Raw genomic sequence first — 23,481 nt, 5'->3', positions numbered from 1 at the left:
CTCACCCATTGTTTGTTTGGCTGCGAGCACTCGTGTGGACAATCAACGGTGCGTACACAGATTGATGCTACAGCTATCCGACGCCTTCATCAATAACCCGAACCTGGAGGACGGTAAAATTGTTACAACAACCGGAAAATATCTACAAATGACTAATTATGACACTTCCTGCTTTGGCTAGCCACTAAAATGTCATTTATGCTTTACCTGTTTGCCAAACTTTTTGTCACTCCGTGAGATTGGTAAACTTACGGTTGTTCACGTAGACACAACATCCTGTTCCCGTCCAGTAAACGCTACATATACCATGGTTTCATGTGCAGGTCGTCACATGGTAGTAGTGGACTTCGAGTGTGTATCATCAAACGTAGGATCTGATATCGTTGTAACGTATACTAGCTAGTACAACGGTGAGATATATCTCGGACATCGGTCGTACGGAGATGCGGTAGCTGTTTTCTTTCAAGACGTCACCGTTCCTTTTGTTAACGTTTTAACTACCCAACGAAGCCATACAACTGTGCTTTTTGTACGTTGAATAGGTAACAATGACTTTTACTCCGTGCTCTCACATACGGACTTCGACCGTTCACAGCGTCGTGTTTGGTGCAATAATTTTAACCTCGATATTATGTGTGAACGCCTTCGATATCGACTATGCTATTTATGAAGAGCAACCACCAGGCTTGGAGGTGGGGGACCTAATTTCGGATCTATCTCTCAACTCCCTACTCTCACGTGACTTCCAATTTTTCTCACCAACTTCAGTGAATGACACTTTTCTTTCTTTGAATGCGATGGATGGTGTTTTGTCTACCAGGAAAACTGTAGACCGAGAAGAAATGTGCCCAGGAATAGAGACATGCATCCATGAAGTAATTATACAATTTGAAACGCGGGGTATTCGGTTTGTCAAGGTGCGAGTTGAAGTTTTAGATTTAAATGATCACACACCAACTTTCCAACAAGATGTCATCTGGTTGGATATTGCAGAAACGGCGAGCGTTGGTTCAAGATTTCCCCAGGGGGGTTCACTTTTTGCTGAGGATCCAGATACAGGTGACAATGCAGTTAAAAGTTACGAATTATTTAATACATATTCAGATACTTTTGGGTTACATACATACTTCAGCCCTCTAGAAGGGGTGGAAGTTACCGAAATTGTGGTGCTTACACCCCTTGACAGAGAACAGATCAGTTTTTATGAATTAGAACTTATAGCAAAAGACTTCGGAACCCCATCAAGGAGCGGTTCAGCTTTAATTAACATAAGTTTAATCGACGCGAACGATCACAGTCCGGTCTTCCAAAATACTAGCTACTCAACTGAAATTAAAGAAAATCAAGCACCTGGGGTCGAACTCGTAGATATAAATGCAACGGATTTAGACCACGGGGAAAATAGTAGAATCGCTTATTCCTTTAGTAGGCGGACGCCTACAAGGCTGTTAAACTTGTTCAGTATCGATCCAGTATCTGGGAAGGTTACAACTTTACAAGCTTTAGATTACGAGACCGATCAGACGTTTCAAATTGTTGTACAAGCCATCGATATGGGCTTGTCACCTATACCTGCGTATGCAACGTTATTCATCAACGTGAAAGACGAAAATGACAACTTTCCACAAATAAACTTTAATTCTGACAATGGCAACGGAGACGGTGCTGTTATATCTGAGAGTGTACCCATTGGCGAAGAAATCGTGTACGTGAGTGTTTATGACAGAGATACGAATGAAAACGGGGAAGTACACCTTATGTTAACTGGAAGTAGTCATTTTAAACTGGAGGAGATTTATCCGTATGAATTGTACAAACTAGTTACAGATACTGTCCTTGACAGAGAGACAATCCCAGTCTACAACTTAACAATTATAGCAACTGACGTTGGGCTTCAACGAAAGACAACAGTTAGACACTTTCTAATAACACTTCTAGACGAAAATGACAACCGTCCACTTTTCACGGAAGAAACTTATGAGGAAAGAATTCCTGAAAATAACGAAGCTGGTGGGGTGGTTGCCATAGTAACAGCAATAGATCCAGATCTGGGACGAAGGGGTGAAATTGAATATATTCTCTTAAATCTTCAGCATGTCTTTGAAATAGATAGCAGTTTAGGTGAAATCACCGCCAAAGGTGTTTTGGATGGCGAAGGTGTGGTTAGATATGACATCATAGTGTCTGCCTGTGATGGAGGAAGACCAAAACTATGTAGTGATGCCACTGTGGAACTCCATGTCATAGATGAAAATGACAATGCACCAATGTTTTCACAGAGCATATATTATTTCTCCATCTTTGAAAACGTGGAAAAGGGTAGTCCAGTTGGCAGGGTAACAGCTACTGATCAAGATTCAGGTGAAAATGGAAAGTTGTCATATTATGAGGAGAATCCTAAATTTCGTATTGATATAGACACAGGGGAAATATTCTCAGATGTAATATTTGACTATGAAGAAGAGACATTTTGTAGTATGGTTGTCATGGTAGCAGATCATGGCCATGAGTCTAAAATGGACAGTGTGACTGTAAACATTGATATACTGGATGTAAATGACAATCCTCCAGTTATTTCATTTCCTAAAAAAGACAATAATGTGGTCATTGTGGCACTGGCAGCGAAACCAGGTCTTGCTGTAACAGCAATCCAGGCAGATGATGCTGATGAAGATGATAATGGACAGCTACAGTATAACATCCAGCATGGAAATTCTCTAGGAATTTTCCAAATCAGTAAAACTACTGGAGAGATCTATACTGTGAAAGAACTGCAAAGTATCTGGGAAGGTTTACATCAACTGACCATAAATGTATCGGATAAAGGTTTAGAACCAAGAAGCGATACCACAAAGGTTAACATAATCATTTCTGATTTACCAGTCAATCTATCATTCATAGACTTCGCAGATTTTGTGAATTTAACTGAAGGTTTACCAATGAATGAGAAAAGCACTGCATTTACAGCGACCCTTGCAGGAATTTTTGTTCTAGCCCTTGCAGCTTTTGTGTGTCTGCTTGTCATTATTGCTGTGGTGGCCGTCATTTGCTGTCGTAGCAATGAGAAAGCAATCAGAACATACAGTTTCCGGAGAGAAGAAAACCTTTTTAGTGCCAGTAAATCAACAAGTCGGACAGTAACACCACAGAATGTTAGCAGCACAGTAGAAGCTTACTTAGCTATGCAACAATCACCTGATCTGACATGTGGCACACCTGGTGTGTTACATTCTGGAACATTTGACAGCCAATCAGGAGTCGGTTCTTCAGTCACTCTCCAGAATCTGTTCAACGATAACTCTGAATGCCGAGCCAATCATTGTTCACAATCTAGTATGCCAATCTCAGAAACGGATAGAGAGGTAAGTAATGAATTTTTAACCAAAAATACATTATCAATTTTTAATACAAAGAAGGCAAATCAATCACTGTACTGCCACAGGAGCACACCTTACAATGTTTTGCTTAAACTCAGTAACAGAGATGGAAAATCTTCTGTACACTACTTCCATATATGTGAAGCATAATTTTTGTTGGCGGCAACCCTAGTGAATACTTGGGTTGATTTTAAGTACTTACTAACTGGCTTAACAAAAACAGACAAATTTTCTATTGACCACAGAATCATAAATTACACTTGCTGAAAGGATTCAAGACTTATTTGTAGTCGGCATGCAGAGGAATGTAAATATGTCTGAAAAAAGGACCCCATGGGAATTTTAAAAAAATGTTCTTTTATTGTCTCTGTACCCAGTAGTCATAAACAGATCTCCTCAAAACACAATACTTTTACTCTCTGATGAAAAAACCTGTATCATAGCATGACTTTATCATGAACAGAGAAAAAAGAAACACAACTCCCATGTGAGGGTACAGATCTTTTAAAAAACAGATTGCCTGTATTTGTAACAGTAATCCCAAGGAAACAGCCAACTTGTTTTTCAAAAGGAAAATGCTCATAAACTTTTATTGGCACACATATTTAAGAGTTTTTGAGCCATTGTGAATCAATTCATCTAGCTGTACTGATTCTAGTCATATCGTACATTGATTTATTGTATCATTGCTACAATGGTATTTCATCTTAATTATCATTGTGAAAAATCCTTAGTTGCCATAGTAACAACCTCCAAGAAGTGACATCACTTCACTTCTTTTCTCATCATTGCAAGAATAAGATTGAAAGATCTTAAATATAATTGCTATTTATAAATATAGTGAAATTTTATTTGCCTGAAATGAAACAATCATACATTTTATCACTGTTTTGTAATAGATATTGAGTAAAGTAATACAGGCCAGATAACCTGTCATTTGGTGTATATCTTATTATTTACAACTTGTTCACTCAACTGTTACAATACAGGGAATATAAAAACCTGGAACTTGTAGACAAAACCTATAATGATATCAAATTGGCTGAAACGTCTAGTACTGGACATGGGAGAGGGGGGGGGAGAGGGAGAGTCTTACTTCATACGCAGAGTAGTATTAAAAGTTCATTGAAGTAGGGTTGTCATGATCTTGGTTAGAGCTTGGATTTGAAGGAAATATAGTGTTATTCATTTGACAGCTGACAGTGAAATTACTACGATAATTGTTATTGCTTTGGTGCAGTACATATTTATGTTGTCTCCTAAATGATGTTTTAACTGGAAACTGATGAAAGACTGCTGTTTTGTACAAAGGTTTTACCAGAAACTGATGAGAAAGACCACTGTTTTGAATAACAATTTTACTGAAAATCGATGAAAGACCACTGTTTTGCAAATTGTTGACAAATAATGACATTTATCATTTTCTCACACTAGCCTAGGGTATTTTATTTTGGTGAGGTTACAAAATGATATTTCCAGGTGTGAAATGCCTATGTTGAGGTTATCTGACAGTTTACATTGTTGATGGCTCTTTAGCAGTATTTACAATTAAACCAGCTATAATTATAGAATTAAATAATCTAGCATTTTGTACATATCATATATTTGTAGTTGTCTTGATGCGTCTCAGCTGTGCAAGCACTCACAGCATCTGCTGTTCCATCATGTTCAGATCTGATTGCAATATTAAAGTATACACTCCCCAGCTTACTGATTCTCCTGGGGCTTGTATGGACATTAAACAGTGTAATGTATTATATTTGTACAATTCATTGTATTCTGTCTGCAATAATAAAAACTAGGACAGAAAAAATATCCACTGAGTAGGAGAAGAATTGTGATTAATTTTTAATACCGGAACAGTATCAATATTTGATTTAGTTAATTCGACTAATTTATCATGATGAATTTATATGATAACAAAGGAAAGAACTCGGCCTTTCATAGTTTTGCGATTAACGGTTCTAGCAAAGACAGTCATTTTTGGTGACATGGAAGTGCAGGTCATTCAGCTATCACAATGCAAGATCTGTCATTAGGGATTCTGTGCAGTTGTCGGTGGTTTTGTTGTGACATTTGTAAAACGTTTGTACACTGAAGATGACATATGTTCTATTTAATCTTGTACTACTAACGGCCTTAATTCTACTATACCAAGTCATAAGAAAACTTCTCTTTGAGTGGAAATTAATTACACAAATAGAAATCTCCGTGTGTGTTTAACTTTGGCATGACAACATTACAGATTGAAATCGTCTCCAGACTTTGGGTCATGCATGTTAGTTGATATACCATACTGTTTTGTACTAGTCCTAGCTTGAAATGTCTTCACTTAGAAGTTCAAATCTCCATGGACACATAAATATGCTAGCAAACCTCCTGTGTGACATTGTGAATAATGGTGTCAATAGGGACTTCATACAAAGAATGACAAATTGGAGATGGTGATAGTTGACACTTGGCATTGTTGTACATTTGAAAAGACGAATTCAGGAGAAACAAAGGCAGTGATGAGAATTGTAACTGTGTTCACTTTATACATATGAGAATTTAATAAATCAATACAATTCTGAGATAACAAGTTCACTACGTACTAATACAAATTTTGTTTAATTTTCTGGACAGTTATCGTAAGCCGTGTGAATTCCACCAAACTCATTTCATTGACTAATCATTTGATAAAATTCCTGAAATTCTGTTATAACCATTGGTTTGTATTTCATTAAATATTTATTAACCAGTTTAAGTCAATGGATTCCTAAAAGTAATTAAGTCATCTACTCCTGACATGCTATTTGTGTCATTGCTTTTTCATTTCCAAATCTTATTTTGTACCTAATAAGGCCTGCAAAATTACCATGGTAATATAATTTTAATGAAATCAAAACGAAGTGAAAACTATACCATTGATACCTTATAGTGGAGGAGGTATATCTACTTCCTCCTGTGCTTTGTGTCATAGACTCTGAAAATCAATCACAATAGTAGACAAAGTATTGAAGAATGTTTATCTCTTTTTAGCTTACATTGTCTGGGAAAATATTGTGTTTACAACACTTGTATAAATATTATCAGTTTTATCACTACATTTAATTTTGTTATGAAATCTTTGACCTGAAATTTGTGATAATCACAGATAAAGTTGCAAAGTTTTACTCTTCTAAGATTACAGTAAGTTTGCTCAAAGTGTCACAAAACATTGTATTGTGATTGCATTTATCAAGCAGTGATGAATTAATCCTCTGCCTACCAGGGCAGGTGAGCCAAACAGGGCTTAAAGTATGATTGCATAATAAAAATAGGAAGTATTGTATATTAAAGTGATTATGGCTGCACATATACATCTGTGATTTCAAAAGAATTTATGGCAAAGGAAACCTAACAAAGATAAAAACAAAAAGGGTTGATCCAAAGAGGTATGGAAATGTAAGTATACTAAAGAAAAGAATAAATTAATAGAACACAAAAAATATAGTAACAAACAAACAAACAAAAACAAGCATGAACAAAACAAGTTCTTGCACCATCACCATATTGTTTCATTTTCATTCTTTTCAAAAGTGCAAAAAATGTTGATAAAAAATAAAATAAAAGTATTGATTTAAGTTGAATCCATCATTTTAAAACATATAACCATATTTTGTTTCCAGAGACGAGTACCAGGACTACAAGTTTCTCTCCTTGGACTTGTTTACTGATCATTGACTTGTCAGATAGTGATATTTTAGTAGTAAACAGACACAAGGTTAAAATGTTGTATCAATAAATACATGACTAATCGAAGGATTGACTGGTAAAGTAATAAATCTTAGTGTCACTCTGTGATCTTGAAAACAGAGTGTTAGTAAACTAACTTTGAACATTACAGAAATTCAAGGATGCCATAAACACAAACTAACTGAATTGCACCTTACCATTACACTATACATAAATAAGAACATAGACATATGTAGGTGTGTGTTGGTGACATTTTAGTGTAGAATTAGAAAAATGAAAACCGTGATTAAGGAATTTTATCAAATATTTCTCTTGAAAAAGGAAATAGTATGATCTTTCAAAGAAGCACAGAACAAATGCATAGTCTGCAAGATGTATCTCTTTAATGACAGGTAAAATCTTGATTTTCTTGCACTTTACTGAGTTATTTTGTAAACTGATATGGTTAAATTATACAGGAAATTTTAAATTTTACGAGAATTGATACTTCCTGTAATTTTATCTGAAAGTAAAATAAGAGCATACACATGCATATTATAAGTAATTACATTTCTGTACAAATATTCATAATTTCCCCCAACTCAGGAAGGATTAAGAAATACCTATAAAATAGTGTTTTTGTTGTGGATGGTAAGTAGGTAAAATTAATCTGTACTTCTCCTTTTATTTAGCCTTCTCAATTTGGACAAATGATGGAGTGTAGCCAGATAGCAAAGTCTTGTTTCTATATGAAATTAATTTAACCCTCTCAATTTGGACAAATGATGGAGTGTAGCCAGATAGCAAAGTCTCGTTTCCATATGAAATTAATTTAACCCTCTCAATTTGGACAAATGATGGAGTGTAGCCAGATAGCAAAGTCTTGTTTCCATATGAAATTAATTTATGACTACTTTCTGTCACTGGAGGTTCTAAATGTTAATAAAAATAATATCAGGAGAATATATCTTATTCTCAGTGAAAATAAGTTAGGTGGCGATAATTATCTTTGTGAAAGACAGGAGCATTGGTATAAAATTCAGTTGATTAAATATGTGGATAATATCCAGTTTTATTTGTGTATTGAACTAGAACAAATATCTTAATATTCAAATTTGTATCTAATTTGATATCAACTTTGCCCTGATATGGAATAAACCTTTAAGAGTGTTACAATCTACTGGTATTGTGTACATTATACAAGCACTCAATGTATTTTGTTTAGGGGATCTCATTTTATGGAATGAAACATTGAATCCACCACATTGATATACTAGAAAAGTGTAAATATTTATTTTTATCAGATTTAATTTGATTTAATTAAATAGAGTATTATCAATAATTTTGAATGCATTCAACACATACCATTTGTATCTAATGAGGGACAAACAAACTCATTAAGTATGGATGATGTATATAGTTAACATGCTGTGTGAGGTACCATCATATTTCATAAGTTGCAACTGACCAACCGTAGCTTGCCACAGTCTGATAACCAAGTTACAGTTCATACAAAACATAGACTATGCAACATATTGTTCAGGTTCACTGCCAACAAAATGAGAAAAATTTATTAAACTTTCTATAAATCATAAATTTTTGAAACCATTATGGATAAAAGTTGAGTAAAATTATCATTTAGATATTATCTGGATGAATTATTTGAGAAAACTGACAAGTGTAGGTAATTGAAGATGAATAAGTTACAGTGGGAATAGATGTAGACTCAATGGATCAGTGGCACTGTTATTCCCCCCCCCCCTCCCATCTTTTTACCCCCCATGTATTTACCATCCCACCCCTATGTATTTACACCCCCCACATGTATTTACCATCCCACTCCTATGTATTTACACCCCCCCCACCCCTATGTATTTACACCCCCCACATGTATTTCAATGCAACCTTTAACATAGAGCATAAACAATTGAATAATTTGGAGTAAAATCATCATTTAGTTCTTATTTCTGAATGAATTGAGAAAAATAAGGACAGCACAGTTCAGTTTCCCCGCCAAAAAATGTTGTTTGATTTAAACTTTACCATAGATCGTTTCAATCCTGTATAGATGAAATGTAAGTAAAATTATCATTTAGATATATTTAGATTTATGATGTGTGTCTAAAATGATGATTATTACACCAATAGGTCAAATGGAATGCACAGTTACTTTTCCCACTATACATGTCTATTTCATTAAACTTTTAACATGTATCATCAGAATTTGGAATAAAATATAGTAGACAGAATTAATCTGAATAAAAGGATTATTTTACATATTTAGTTATCATTCCTGATTAAATAATTTGAGAAAACTTACAAATTTAACAGTAGGCCAGTTACTTTTCCCCACCAAGAAACATATTTCTATTTTAGTAAACGTGTATGGTAAGAATTTGGAATCAATTACAGCCAAACTTGAATAGAATGATCATTTTGTTGTTATTTCAGGCTGAATAATTTGAGAGAGAAACATACAAACGTCTAAATGATGATGAATACGATAGTAGGTCATGGGGATCGACTACATGCTGCCATATTGTGCAAGTTTTTGTTATCGGTAATCAAAGAATCAGGGCAAGCTTTTATACACACCTATCGATACTACATGAGTTGAGAAATGATTTTGCAATATATACATCCATCATACCATTGCAGTGGGAGTTATACATATTGTCTTGCTGTTAACCTTATAGATACACATCATTACTTACTTCAATATTTTTCGTGGGCTACGAAAAGCATCAAAAGCTAAAAATTGCCACATTTTGTAATATTTTCAAGGTGTGAAAGTAGTTTATTTTGCACTTTTAGTCAAATGTTGGCTGTATAGGTGAAAGTATTTTGACAGTTTATAAGCTGTGTCTCGCAGTTTCTCCTTAAAATTTGCATATATCTGTAAATATACACTTAAAAAGTGTTTTCTAACTGACACAACCCCTATACAAGCCATAGGGACCTGAATGCCTTGGGCTTTATATCGCCTATTCTAAACATTTTCCTTTTCAATTTACTGTGCCAAGTCAACTGGAAAAAAACAGCCCTTTGTCTGAATTCTCAGGATGTAAAGAAAAATAATTGGCATCAGGAAATATGTACAATATAATTAATTAGAGTGTGGGAATAAGACCGCAGTTAAGAAAATATAAACAATAAAAAAATAGTGATTATCGTATGACTGTTGAAATTAGAGTATAGATAAATTTAAGGATTAGTTATTGACTTTTAGTTAGTTCTACACACTGCACTAAACAGGTCTGAAAGTAGAAAATACCCATACTGTATAAATTACCACAGTGTGTATGAAATGTGTCCCATGGCACCATACAAAGTGGGATAAATTTGTTTTAAGAAACCATCAAATTTATGATAATTGGTTAATTTTCTAAATCTTATTACATAATTAGTCCCCAGTGAAAGTAGTAGTATTATATTAATACACAATTGTAGGTTTGTATGTTTGGATTGCAATTTGATTTAGCATGGCTTTCAATGACCTGTAAATCAATTGCTTCGTACTCTTCTGTCATATCCCTGTCATATTAAAACACATTTCATGTAATACAGATGTTAAACATGTCATATTTTGTGTAAAATTGCATGAAAGTTCAATAATTTAATTTTGATAACAATTTTGTAAAATTTGACAAATATTCAATTTGAGCAGTACTTTTATAAAAAAAAAATAGAGCAGATATCCTCCTGATGATTCTTACCACCACAATTCATGCAAAATTCAAGAGACATTCAATAATTTTATTTTGAGCTGTATTTGCATAAAAAATAGAGCAGTCCTCTCTGCGATTCTGACTGTTCAAAGGTGAAACTTTTCGTCTGTGACATTTTAACTTTGTAACGTTACGTTGTCGGGAATACATGTAATTTCCTATTCAAGTCAAAATTTAAGTGCTTTTGCATTGAAAGGCACAGTTTGCTATTCAAGGCTTCTATAGCCACACGCTACTACAGCTTGTCCATGGTGTGTTTCTTGATGTGTTGGCGTCATTTGAAAGGATATGTACTGTATAAATAGTTACATGATGATCTGAGATTCATAGGTTTGTGAAAAGAACAAAAACAATAACACTTTTGATGAACCTCTCAGTAGTAACATAATATTACAGAAAATACTAGCTGTCAACATTTACTTTTGGATATTTATTTAAATTAATATTTCCTATCATTTTCTTCACCAGGTTGATAATTTATTGTCAACTCTCACTGCCAATCCTGATCAGAGAGATGAAACTGCCAGCAATGATAGCGGTCGCGGTGAAAGTGATCGTGATGCAAGAGAACATGCATCAAGTGCATCTACCCCAGGTGGTTTAAGAAATACACCAAATGAGGACCAGATTGATGGTAAGATAATTTGCATTTTAATGTTACATTTAAGTGCACCTGTGTTTTATTTCCATAGATGTCAAGTTGTGAATCTCTGATATTCTAGTAGTAATCTAGTTGGGATTGATATATGAGTTTTTGATTGAAGCTGTGTTGAAATTATAATTGGTGCTACCTGAAAAAGATGCAAGAAAATGAAATTCTTTCCTTTGCAAAAGTGGTTTCAATATTCAGAATACATTTCAGAGGAGAAATACTGATTTTAAAATAAATATGACATTGGCAAATTCAACTAAAAACTATTTATTAAGTCACTAAACACAGTTAAATTTAGCAATTCGTATATGACAAATTCTGATTGGTTGATGAAAGCTGACATGGCCAATCTTATACCAATACAGACATATATCCTCTGTAAACTATTAAACTTCCAATAAATCACAATTTGCAAGATGACTTTGACAGTTTCAATACAAATTACAATGATTGTCTTGTTTTGAAAGTCAAAATCATAAATCTGTATCATGAAGAATATACGTTTTAGTCCCAAAAGATGAAAAGCATGAAATAATTAAGTTGTATATAAGGAATTAGTCTGCTGAAATTTTATTAAATCTAGAGATAAAAATGATGAATGATGTACATGTTTGGCAATAGATGAATGCATTGAGTAAAGATAACACACTCTGTCTAATTATATAGACTACGTACATGTAGACACAATTCTACCTTCAATCTCCTTTCCAGACTACAAATTTTGACAAGTGATGTTGAGTATTTCATAAATATTTTCAGTTACACTAGAGTATTTTACATGGCATCAAATTCTATTTCAGAGTTTTTGCAATAGGTTTTATTAATTGTTAAACACCTATCCCAGTTTTCCAGGTGTTTTTTAATACCAAGGTACCCCCTTCCATAGTTTAATGGTAGAATGTAGAGAAATCACTAGTACTGCAGATTTACTCGATACCCTCCACTGTTACAAGAATTTCAAACATTGACAGCAACTATAAATGTTACATTAGGATCATTTTTCAATAGTCATTTATTATTTTGTGATTATAAAATAGAAAAAAATAGAATTGAAATCTAAGTTTGTTATTAAACTTATGATAGCTGAAGTTTTGAATTTCGATTAAAAACATGTGCACAGACTTGGAACGTGTTGTATCAGTCTATAGTATGTAAGTTACTGTTGTAAAAACTCATTTAAACTAATATGCTACAGTAGGGTTTGCTATAATGTAACAGTATACAGTTGTCTCAGAATTCCTGTACTAAAATTTGGACTTTGCTATAATATAACAATAAACATTTGTCTCAGAATTCCTGTACTATAATTTGGACTTTGCTATAATATAACAATAAACATTTGTCTCAGAATTCCTGTACTAAAATTTGGACTTTGCTAAATGTATCAATCTAGTGTTTAGAACTGATGCAAACATAAAGTCTCGTATCTACTTTACTAGAGCTGAATTTTTATAGTCTATTGTATGTAACTAAAATAGTCATCTGATTCATAACTATATTTCCATTGGGGGTTTGCAATCATGTCTCAATCTTATATAGAGTGTATATTAAAATGATACTATGACATATCTACTACAGTACAGCTGAAGATTTGCTATAACTAACAGTTATCTGTACTTTAGTTGGGGGTTTGCAATCATGTATCAATCTAGGGTATATAACTGATACAAACAGTCTCTCTTACACTGCACTAATAACGATACAAAGTGTATACATTGTACTACCCATGCACTTATTAGATCTTGATGGCTTATCAGATTGGCTGGTAGAGGGCATAATACGTCACAAGGCAATGTAAAACTGTTAGTGGTACAAAAAGAGCACATTACAGAGAGGATATTAAAGCAATTCAATCATATTGTATATGTTTACTAACCAGCTAGATTTATTGATAGTAAAATTAATATATGGAAGCAGATTGATGTTACCGGGAGGTCAGAGGGTAGTCATTTGTATGACAAGCTTTCATACTGTGCTTTCAAGCCCTACTGACAATCTGTCATTCATAAGCTAGTTGACTGAAATATAACTGAAGGGCTTAATGTATATTTACAGCATTTATGAACTTTGGTAACATAACTATGACAAGCTAAAAATTACCATTATCTCTCTTGCATTTCTGATCTTGAACTAATGTTTTTATATAAAGTATACTAATTTATGTGTAGGAAATGTCTCAGTTATAAGGCAGTCAAGGATTGGAAGTCTCAATTAGGGCAGTCAAGGATTGGGAAAGTCTCAGTTAGGGCAGTCAATGATTGGGAAGGATTGGGAAAGTCTCAGTTAGGGCAGTCAAGGATTGGGAAAGTCTCAGTTAGGGCAGTCAATGATTGGGAAGGATTGGGAAAGTCTCAATTAGGTCAGTCAAGGATTGGGAAGGATTGGGAAAGTCTCAGTTAGGGCAGTCAAGGATTGGGAAAGTCTCAGTTAGGGCAGTCAATGATTGGGAAAGTCTCAGTTAGGGCAGTCAAGGATTGGGAAAGTCTCAGTTAGGGCAGTCAAGGATTGGGAAAGTCTCAGTTAGGGCAGTCAAGGATTACAATTTATGAAGAGTGAAAAACAGTTGTCTGATATGGAAAAGTTGGTCCTGAAAATAAAGCTAAGAACTGTCAATATCCATGTAGCTCCACTGTAAAGATAACATAGTATGAACATCATAGATTGAATCCCTGGCATGTGGCTCCACTGTAAAGATAACATAGTCTGAGAACCATAGATTGAATCCCTGGCATGTGGCTCCACTGTAAAGATAACATAGTGTGAGAACCATAGATTGAATCCCTGGCATGTGGCTCCACTGTAAAGATAACATAGTATGAGAACCATAGATTGAATCCCTGGCATGTGGCTCCACTGTAAAGATAACATAGTGTGAGAACCATAGATTGAATCCCTGGCATGTGGCTCCACTGTAAAGATAACATAGTATGAGAACCATAGATTGAATCCCTGGCATGTGGCTCCACTGTAAAGATAACATAGTCTGAGAACCATAGATTGAATCCCTGGCATGTGGCTCCACTGTAAAGATAACATAGTGTGAGAACCATAGATTGAATCCCTGGCATGTGGCTCCACTGTAAAGATAACATAGTATGAGAACCATAGATTGAATCCCTGGCATGTGGCTCCACTGTAAAGATAACATAGTGTGAGAACCATAGATTGAATCCCTGGCATGTGGCTCCACTGTAAAGATAACATAGTATGAGAACCATAGATTGAATCCCTGGCATGTGGCTCCACTGTAGAGATAACATAGTATGAAAATCATAGATTGAATCCCTGGCATGTGGCTCCACTGTAAAGATAACATAGTGTGAAAACCATAGATTGAATCCCTGGCATGTGGCTCCACTGTAAAGATAACATAGTGTGAGAACCATAGATTGAATCCCTGGCATGTGGCTCCACTGTAAAGATAACATACTAGTAGTATGAAAACCATAGATTGAATCCCTGGCATGTGGCTCCACTGTAAAGATAACATACTAGTAGTATGAAAACCATAGATTGAATCCTTGGCATGTGGCTCCACTGTAAAGATAACATAGTATGAAAACCATAGATTGAATCCCTGGCATGTGGCTCCACTGTAAAGATAACATAGTGTGAGAACCATAGAATCCTTGGCATGTGGCTCCACTGTAAAGATAACATAGTGTGAGAACCATAGATTGAATCCCTGGCATGTGGCTCCACTGTAAAGATAACATACTAGTAGTATGAAAACCATAGATTGAATCCCTGGCATGTGGCTCCACTGTAAAGATAACATACTAGTAGTATGAAAACCATAGATTGAATCCTTGGCATGTGGCTCCACTGTAAAGATAACATAGTATGAAAACCATAGATTGAATCCCTGGCATGTGGCTCCACTGTAAAGATAACATAGTGTGAGAACCATAGATTGAATCCCTGGCATGTGGCTCCACTGTAAAGATAACATAGTGTGAGAACCATAGATTGAATCCTTGGCATGTGGCTCCACTGTAAAGATAACATAGTATGAGAACCATAGATTGATCCCTGGCATGTGGCTCCACTGTAAAGATAACATAGTGTGAGAACCATAGATTGAATCCTTGGCATGTGGCTCCACTGTAAAGATAACATAGTATGAAAACCATAGATTGAATCCCTGGCATGTGGCTCCACTGTAAAGATAACATAGTATGAGAACCATAGATTGAATCCCTGGCATGTGGCTCCACTGTAAAGATAACATAGTGTGAGAACCATAGATTGAATCCTTGGCATGTGGCTCCACTGTAGAGATAACATAGTGTGAGAACCATAGATTGAATCCTTGGCATGTGGCTCCACTGTAAAGATAACATAGTGTGAGAACCATAGATTGAATCCTTGGCATGTGGCTCCACTGTAGAGATAACATAGTGTGAGAACCATAGATTGAATCCTTGGCATGTGGCTCCACTGTAAAGATACATAGTGTGAGATCCATAGATTGAATCCCTGGCATGTGGCTCCACTGTAAAGATAACATAGTGTGAGAACCATAGATTGAATCCTTGGCATGTGGCTCCACTGTAAAGATAACATAGTGTGAGAACCATAGATTGAATCCCTGGCATGTGGCTCCACTGTAAAGATACATAGTATGAGAACCATAGATTGAATCCCTGGCCTTTTATTAAACTAGCATAGTATTGATGAATGTTTGTAATTTGTCAATTTATTAATTGTTACAAGACACCGATCATTGCCTGTTTTAGATTACAATAACAACAATCACCCAACCATCCCTTTTACCCTGCTGGCATTAGTTTTCAATTTCTCCCTTGATCAGTAGAGTGTGCACTAGGCAACTGTTTCGGTCAAACATTCAACTATGTTGTGTGTGTGTGTGAATGAGTTTACAAAAAGTACTGCTGGATTCAAAAATTATCTGAGATTTTTTCCAGTGTTTTCGAGACATTGCATGGTTTCAAATACAAGTCAAACATTTCTTGTTTTTTGTTTTGATCATTGTACAAATCCAGTAACTAACAAATTGTTTTCCAAACTAGTACTGATATGGTTTTCAGAAGTAGAACTTATTCCCAATCTCAGTAGACATTCACTATGAATTCATAAATACATATTGTATTTTTAAGAAATGTATTACTCCTACCCATTGGATATTTGAATTATTCCATAGATATTTAGAAGTACTCCATAGATATCTAGATGTACTCCATAGATATTTAGAACTTTTCCATAGATATTTAGAACTTTTCCATAGATATCTAGAACTTTTCCGTATACATTTAGAATTTCTTAGATCTATGGAACCGACTACACGATAGGTAATAGGACTACCCATAAAAATTAAGAATTAACTTTAATAATCCATCCATTTTAGAACTTTGACATCTAGAACTCATCACTTTGGAAGTCTTCAAACATTTCTAGAACTACTCCATATTCATTTACAGTATCTATCAATTAACTAGACTTTATAGTCTCACAAGGTCATAGGGTTCCTCCATTCAGATTTAAGCCTGACAGCTTTTACTCCTAAGTTTGTCTTACACAGGTATGATGTTTACATGTAGTATGTATAGCAGGTATGTGGAATATTTGCAACACAATACTGTATGTGTATCATATTACAAGACGGATAAGCAAACCAATTTAACCTGTTTTTACCTTAGGATAGGCTTAAGTTGTTTTGTTCAAGTTTCTCCATGTGAAAAAGACACCAAATATCGCTTGTTTCAAGCCGTACAATCCCATTTTCAGCTGTGTTGATGTATTTGTAAGATTCTCTATTGTGCAAGTCTCATTCACAAGCAGAAAGCATTTCAGCATAACAGCTATTGGATATACACTAACTGTAAAGTGTATTTTAAGCACTCAGACATTTTGAACACTAAAGCTGCCATACCGTCAAGTGTTTTTTTTATGTGTAGGTATTTGAATTGCAGATCCAGCGTTTTGTGTCATGCTTTCATAAACTTTGCATTCTGATTGAAAATTTTCTGTAAATTGTTAGCTTTTCATTTCCAAACTAGCCTTCATTTCCTTGGTTAATACAAGCCATAAATCAGACTATATCCTGTGCATAGAAACAGGAAAACTCATTCTGTTCTCTCCATCAGAGAAATCTGTTTTAACCACAACTACTTTGTGGATGGCCAGAGGTTGAAGTAAATACCTCTTTTGTTGTCTGTAATTAATCCAATTCATACCGATCTGTTATTCATGATAAATAACTCAGGTGGTTCCTTTCTAAACTGTTTTCACTCTCCAATTTGTCTTTTCAAGCCAGACAGTAGTTGTATGATTATATGAAAATAAAGTGGGTGATAAAAAAATCAAATTCATTTGTGTGCTTAAATCTATATATTCCTGTATGGTATTGTTGAATTAGAACTAACCGTGTTAGTACTAAACCACTTCCGACAAATCGGATCATGGAAATTCATATTTTTTACCAAAAAAATTTGATATCAAAATTTGTTGCTTGAAGTATAGATGTGTATACTAAAGGATTTATATACTAAATGTTTTTTTTAATAGTGTGAAAGAAAACAGATAAAAATTTGATACATCCATGTAGTAAATTAAAAGTGATCACATTGTAATACTTCTCCTAAAATTAGATTTTCCAAACATTAGAAGCTAATTGTAAATTGGTTCTTTTGACGTCATATTCTAATATATTAGGAATTTATTAAATGCCATTTAATTGTTTTGAGGGACAACAAAATTTGACGTTTTCACACCTGACATTTTGTACTCCAATTTTCATTACCACCTAGACACATCATAAGAATGACATGTTCATTTGATTTGTGGGAGTACACTGACTTCTGAACCAAGCACTACACAGTCATTATTATACACACAGTCATTATTATAGGTACTTAATTGTGAGAAGAAGTACTGTTGTGCTCTATTTTGATCTTTTACTATAGAAATGCTATTACAAGCACTGTAAACAGAGCAGCCAGTGAGATTTACTTAAAATGTCAGCTTTTCACACACAACAGCTGTGCACTAAACATATCAAAATAAACTTTTAGTGTAACAAAATAGTGTTTTGTCTAGTGGAAACTACACCAATTAGTAGTTCAAGTTGAATGTTAACACTACAAAGTTTACTAAGGAGGTAATGAAAATAACTAAATTTTTGTTTTCATATGGAATAAAGTTGTTGGCTCAAGTTCTGAAAGAAATTTCTTTTTTTCCATCACAAGTGTCTTCTTGTTTGTTAAAGACAATCATAGTATTACTAATTAAATCATTGGAATAAGCCACTAGTACCTAAATGAGGTTTTCCAATTGAACAGACTGTATATGTCAACAACAATGCAATTTCCTTTCCCATTTACAAAGACAAATGCAGCTATATTAGTTGAAGGTTATGGCAAATATAGAAATGAAAATTAGTGTAATTGGAGTAAACAAAATGCCTTTCTTGTTTGTGTTGGGGCTAAAAATACATTAACTTGGAAAAAATACTTGAAATATATGTATGTCCCTTGTATAAACAGATAGTGATTGAATTGTATATGTTCTTTACGTTTCTGTTGAATCTATTGTATCAATAAAGAGGTGTATTTTTACATAATTGGAGTAAAAAATAGTACTTTTTGTTCGTATTTGGGCTAAAAATACATCAACTAACAAAAAATACTTGAAATACATGGATTGACATCCCTTGTGAAAACAAATCGCATTGGTTGAATAGGAGACATGCTTTCCTTTTCAATACAATCTTTTGTACAACTTAAGAGGTGTGTTTGTCATACCCTTTCAGTCGCTACAAAAGTATGTCTTGATGGAGAGCTTTCACTCAAAATATACTGTCTTTGTACCCCAACCACTTACTCCATAGAAATAGTGTTCAACTCAACTTGTAAAACCTATTGCAATAATGGACTTATTTACACTTAGAGGAAAGACCTTATGAGGATGTCAGTGAACAGTATTGGTACCACAGAAATAATAACATAACTATTATTTTGGGAAAAGTACTCAATTATTCTATTGTGAAATATCATATTTCACTTACATGCTTTTCCCAGTTAATTCTGTTCATGATGTCTTGTTTTCACTAGAACTAAAATCCTATGTGGAAAATACTCCCTACTGGGTGTTGTTTGACGTACATCTGTAGACATGTAAAAAGATATGAAAATGTGTCATCTTTGTTACTGTTTCCATTGGAAATTAAATTATCATGAAATATCATCCCATTTATTACTAGTAAAAGAATACAAAATGGCTGGAATCATTGACTAGTTTAGCACCTGAAGAGGCTTTTTCAAAAAGTTTGAATTGACAAGCTAATTCTGCTAATGTCTTGGTTTTGCAAAATTGAATTAAAAACCTGTATGAAAAATACTTTCTAATGGCCATTGCTTGACATGTGTTAGGAGAGAATTGAAAAATCCGAGAAAATACTTTCTAATGGCCATTGCTTGACATGTGTTAGGAGAAGAATGAAAATCTGAGAAAATATAATTGGTCATTAAATTTGAAATTCATTGGAAAGTAAATTACATGTAGTCATGTATAATATCATAATGATAATTCTAAATAAGATAAGATTTAGAATGTGCCTATTATTAAATCTCTGAAAGCAAAAGTTTAGGCACAGATAGAATTATACAATAAAGTTTGTGACCATTGGGAGAATTCCCATGAGTCACATACACAGCCCTGTAGGCATAGACCTAACAATTATACAACAAAATTCCACATAAGAAAATCTATGTAAACAGAAAATGATGAGAAACCCATTTGTTAAGGCACAGTGAAAATGTTGATGATTGTAAACACTTCTTTTTTGTAAATCGATGCAGAGTAATTTGGAGAATAGGTGTGAGTATCATATCAACAAACTGTAAAGAATCACCTTAATGTTTTTGAAGTATAAAATAGCATAGATTGTAAGATTAATATAATAATTAGTTTATTTTTGGTGACATTTGCTTGTGTATTAGTAAGAATTTGGCATTGAACAAATAACGAGAGAAGAAATATTTTATAATATAAAGAAGAACAAAATATTGAAAGAGTTTGTTAATGCTTTGTAATCTGTTTGTGTAAATGTTTTGCAGCTCTTTCCAAGGGCTATAAATAAAAGTTGACGTTTGAAAAAAATGTATGCACTGACTATTAAAATTGTTCATCCTTTTCTTCACTTTCTGCTAGGTGAGAACGAAGAAGACCGGAGTTACATGGCCAGTCCTCAGTGTACCATTGAATGTAAAACTCTAGGCCATTCTGACCAATGCTGGATGCCACCAAAACAATACGATCCTCATTATAATAATTCCAACAAAGATCTCCACCAGAGCTACACCGATAATTCAAACGATATGGGTATGGCTAGTCCGACTTATAGCGACAGCGATTCTAGTCCTGAATTTGACAATAGCGTACAATGGCCACAAGCTAGTTTTACATCTTTTGGATACGACCAGCCACAAAATTCACAGCCAAGACCAAATAATCAGAACTTTGATCGGCAAGGTAGTGCCAGATTGCGGCATCATCTCATTGGAGAACCTTTAACGCCAATAAGTGAACATCCAGCAGAAAGTCTCACAGACCTATTAGAAGGACCAGCATTTGAGAAAAGGAATGGTGGTCTGAATGAACAAACAAACTTTGGCATGACCAAGAGTTATGATTCTCAGTTTGATAGTCTCGGTGGCGACACACTCAGCTGTGGCAGTGGAAATTCAGATACGACGCCCCCGAAAGTAGTGCTATCAGACAATGTCAGTGGTGAGCCACACAAAAACATGCATAGACATTCACCGAGACCGAACTCAGATGTCTCAATTACGTTAACAGAAAGTAGTGCATCGGAGGGTGAATTTGAAATCACACCTGAGTTTTATTCAAGGAAAGATATCAATGCTATTCTCAGAGATACCAGAGAGACAATGATTACGGATGACGATGCGTGTGATGCTGAACAGCTATGTAAACATATTGATGTACTTTTCTTTAGCGATTCCACCGTTTGATCTCCAGTCCACTCAATAATAACAATCGCTTAAAATTCAAAAACCTAAACTTTCCATGCATGGCGGGAAACCATTTGCGCTGTGTACAGAAAGAAAAAATTGTACGGATATTGTAAAATTTGAGCCATGTATAGCATGTATATATAACTGAAAGTTCATTTATCACATTGTTTTTTTTTGTGTTCATATATATATATATAAGAGAATACTGTCAATTGCTGGTGGTGCTTGTTTGGAAAAACAACTTGGTTTTTGGCAATTTAAGAAATGAATGCAGTTGAATGTTGTTTGAAAGTATTCAATAAAGAGAGCATATTTTTTGAAGCAATAATTATAGTAGATCTAGATATTATTGTTAGATAAACAGAAATATATATATCAGTATTAAACGAGAGTTGAGAATAACTGAATAGAAGTTATGATAGAGTTAGAGAATCATTGCTAAAAAAAATAATCCTGTAAAAAATTCAAATTGCTAGATATACAACCAAGAAAATGTGTACATCAAATAAACACCAAAGACTAAAAAAATATGTTGCTAACTTTTTAAAAAATATTTTGTCATTGTCTTTGTTAATTTTTTTGAATGTTGAGATGTTATTCTGCAATAAAGATGATTTTGTATTTATGAAGTATAGTGTATCAAATTTATGGCGTGTGGTTAATAGCTGATTAGTAAGTAGCAGAATTTACAGGGGGAGGGGTTAAGGAGAAAATAATGGGCTCAAGAATGATTGCTTCTGAAGCTGAATTGAATTGAGAGTAACAAATAAATTTCCATGATCATTGATTGATTATATTAAGGCCCCTTTAAGCTTGCCAGAATTCTAAAAAAATACCTTAACCCCCTAATTATTTTTAAGGACCCCCCCCCCCCCTAATCTTAATTTGTACTTGTTCCCTTTAGTGTGTAGTATACATTGAGGTGGTGTGTATCAACCAACATGTAAGGTATGGATGTTCAGAAAATGTCACATTATTTTCAATTTTTCCAATTTTCATTCATAAGAATAGAGACCATCATTCACCAATAAAAAGAATAAATAATACAGTAACTTTTGAAAAACAACGATAAATAAAACAGAAATTAAAAAGATAATGCAATCTTGCACAAAAAAGGCAAATGAAAAACTGTAAGTTGGTTATTGACCATAAAACTCACATTGGCAGAAAAAGGGTTTACCTGACAAATAACTGCTAAGAATGATATAGACTAAATTACAAGCCACCCATGATGAAAGAAATGAACTTAACAGATTTCTTTATCATTAAAATCACAGATGAAAAAAATTGTCCCACATATACAATGTCATTTTAGATTTAAATTCATACAGCCTTGATATCTATTTTTAACTATTTAACTAATGAATCAATCACAAATCTCAGAAGTACATTTCAAAATAAATCTACAATGTCATTTGACAAAAATATGGCAGCTTGAGATTTATGATATTAATAAACCATTGATGTAATATCAAATATTATTTTCATTTTATGAAATATTCATGTTGCGAGTCATTGAAGACATCACCTTATGACTATCAAGTAACCAACTTTAGGGGTTTAGTGAATAGTGATTATACATTTATGCTAATTTTTGGACAAATTTACATCCATATTGCTCCCCCGAGATATACATTTTTGGTGAATTTGTAATTTAAAAACAGTAGACTATAGCCAGATAAGACAATAACCTGAAAAGCACTGATGAAATGAGTAATTTCTAGTTTCCTACTAGAATGTACATAGCATGGATTGACTTTTAAATTTCACTCTTTCATGTTATGCCATCATCACATGAATTTTTGAAATGGCACAAAATACTTGTTTCAACTGAGTGCATCAAGCAACCAACCATCTTACACAAACTATGCCCCCTCCTACACACGGTACAAGGAGAATGCTGATATGCTGGGCAACTAAAGTCTATGCTAAATTGAGAGTTAGAATTAGGGCTTGGCCAATCACAAATTGATAATTAGCACTGAAGCCTATACTGAGAGTTAGAATTAGGGCTTGGCCAATCACAAATT

General features: G+C 34.1%; 1 protein-coding gene across 1 annotated transcript; it reads left to right on the top strand.

Moving 5' to 3' along the window:
• Nucleotides 1-329: 329 nt before the first annotated feature.
• LOC144438546 (protocadherin-1-like) lies at nucleotides 330-21,997 on the top strand. Its single transcript, XM_078127621.1, has 3 exons — nucleotides 330-3,362; nucleotides 11,270-11,435; nucleotides 20,625-21,997. The coding sequence occupies exons 1-3, from the start codon at nucleotides 549-551 to the stop codon at nucleotides 21,446-21,448; spliced, it is 3,804 nt and encodes a 1,267-aa protein (XP_077983747.1). The 5' UTR covers nucleotides 330-548; the 3' UTR covers nucleotides 21,449-21,997.
• The last annotated feature ends 1,484 nt before the right edge of the window (nucleotides 21,998-23,481 follow it).

Source organism: Glandiceps talaboti, chromosome 8 (assembly GCF_964340395.1).
Source record: "Glandiceps talaboti chromosome 8, keGlaTala1.1, whole genome shotgun sequence".
Lineage (NCBI taxonomy): Eukaryota > Metazoa > Hemichordata > Enteropneusta > Spengelidae > Glandiceps > Glandiceps talaboti.
The sequence above is the reverse complement of the archived record's forward strand: the minus strand, read 5'-3'. Positions and strand labels throughout refer to the sequence as shown.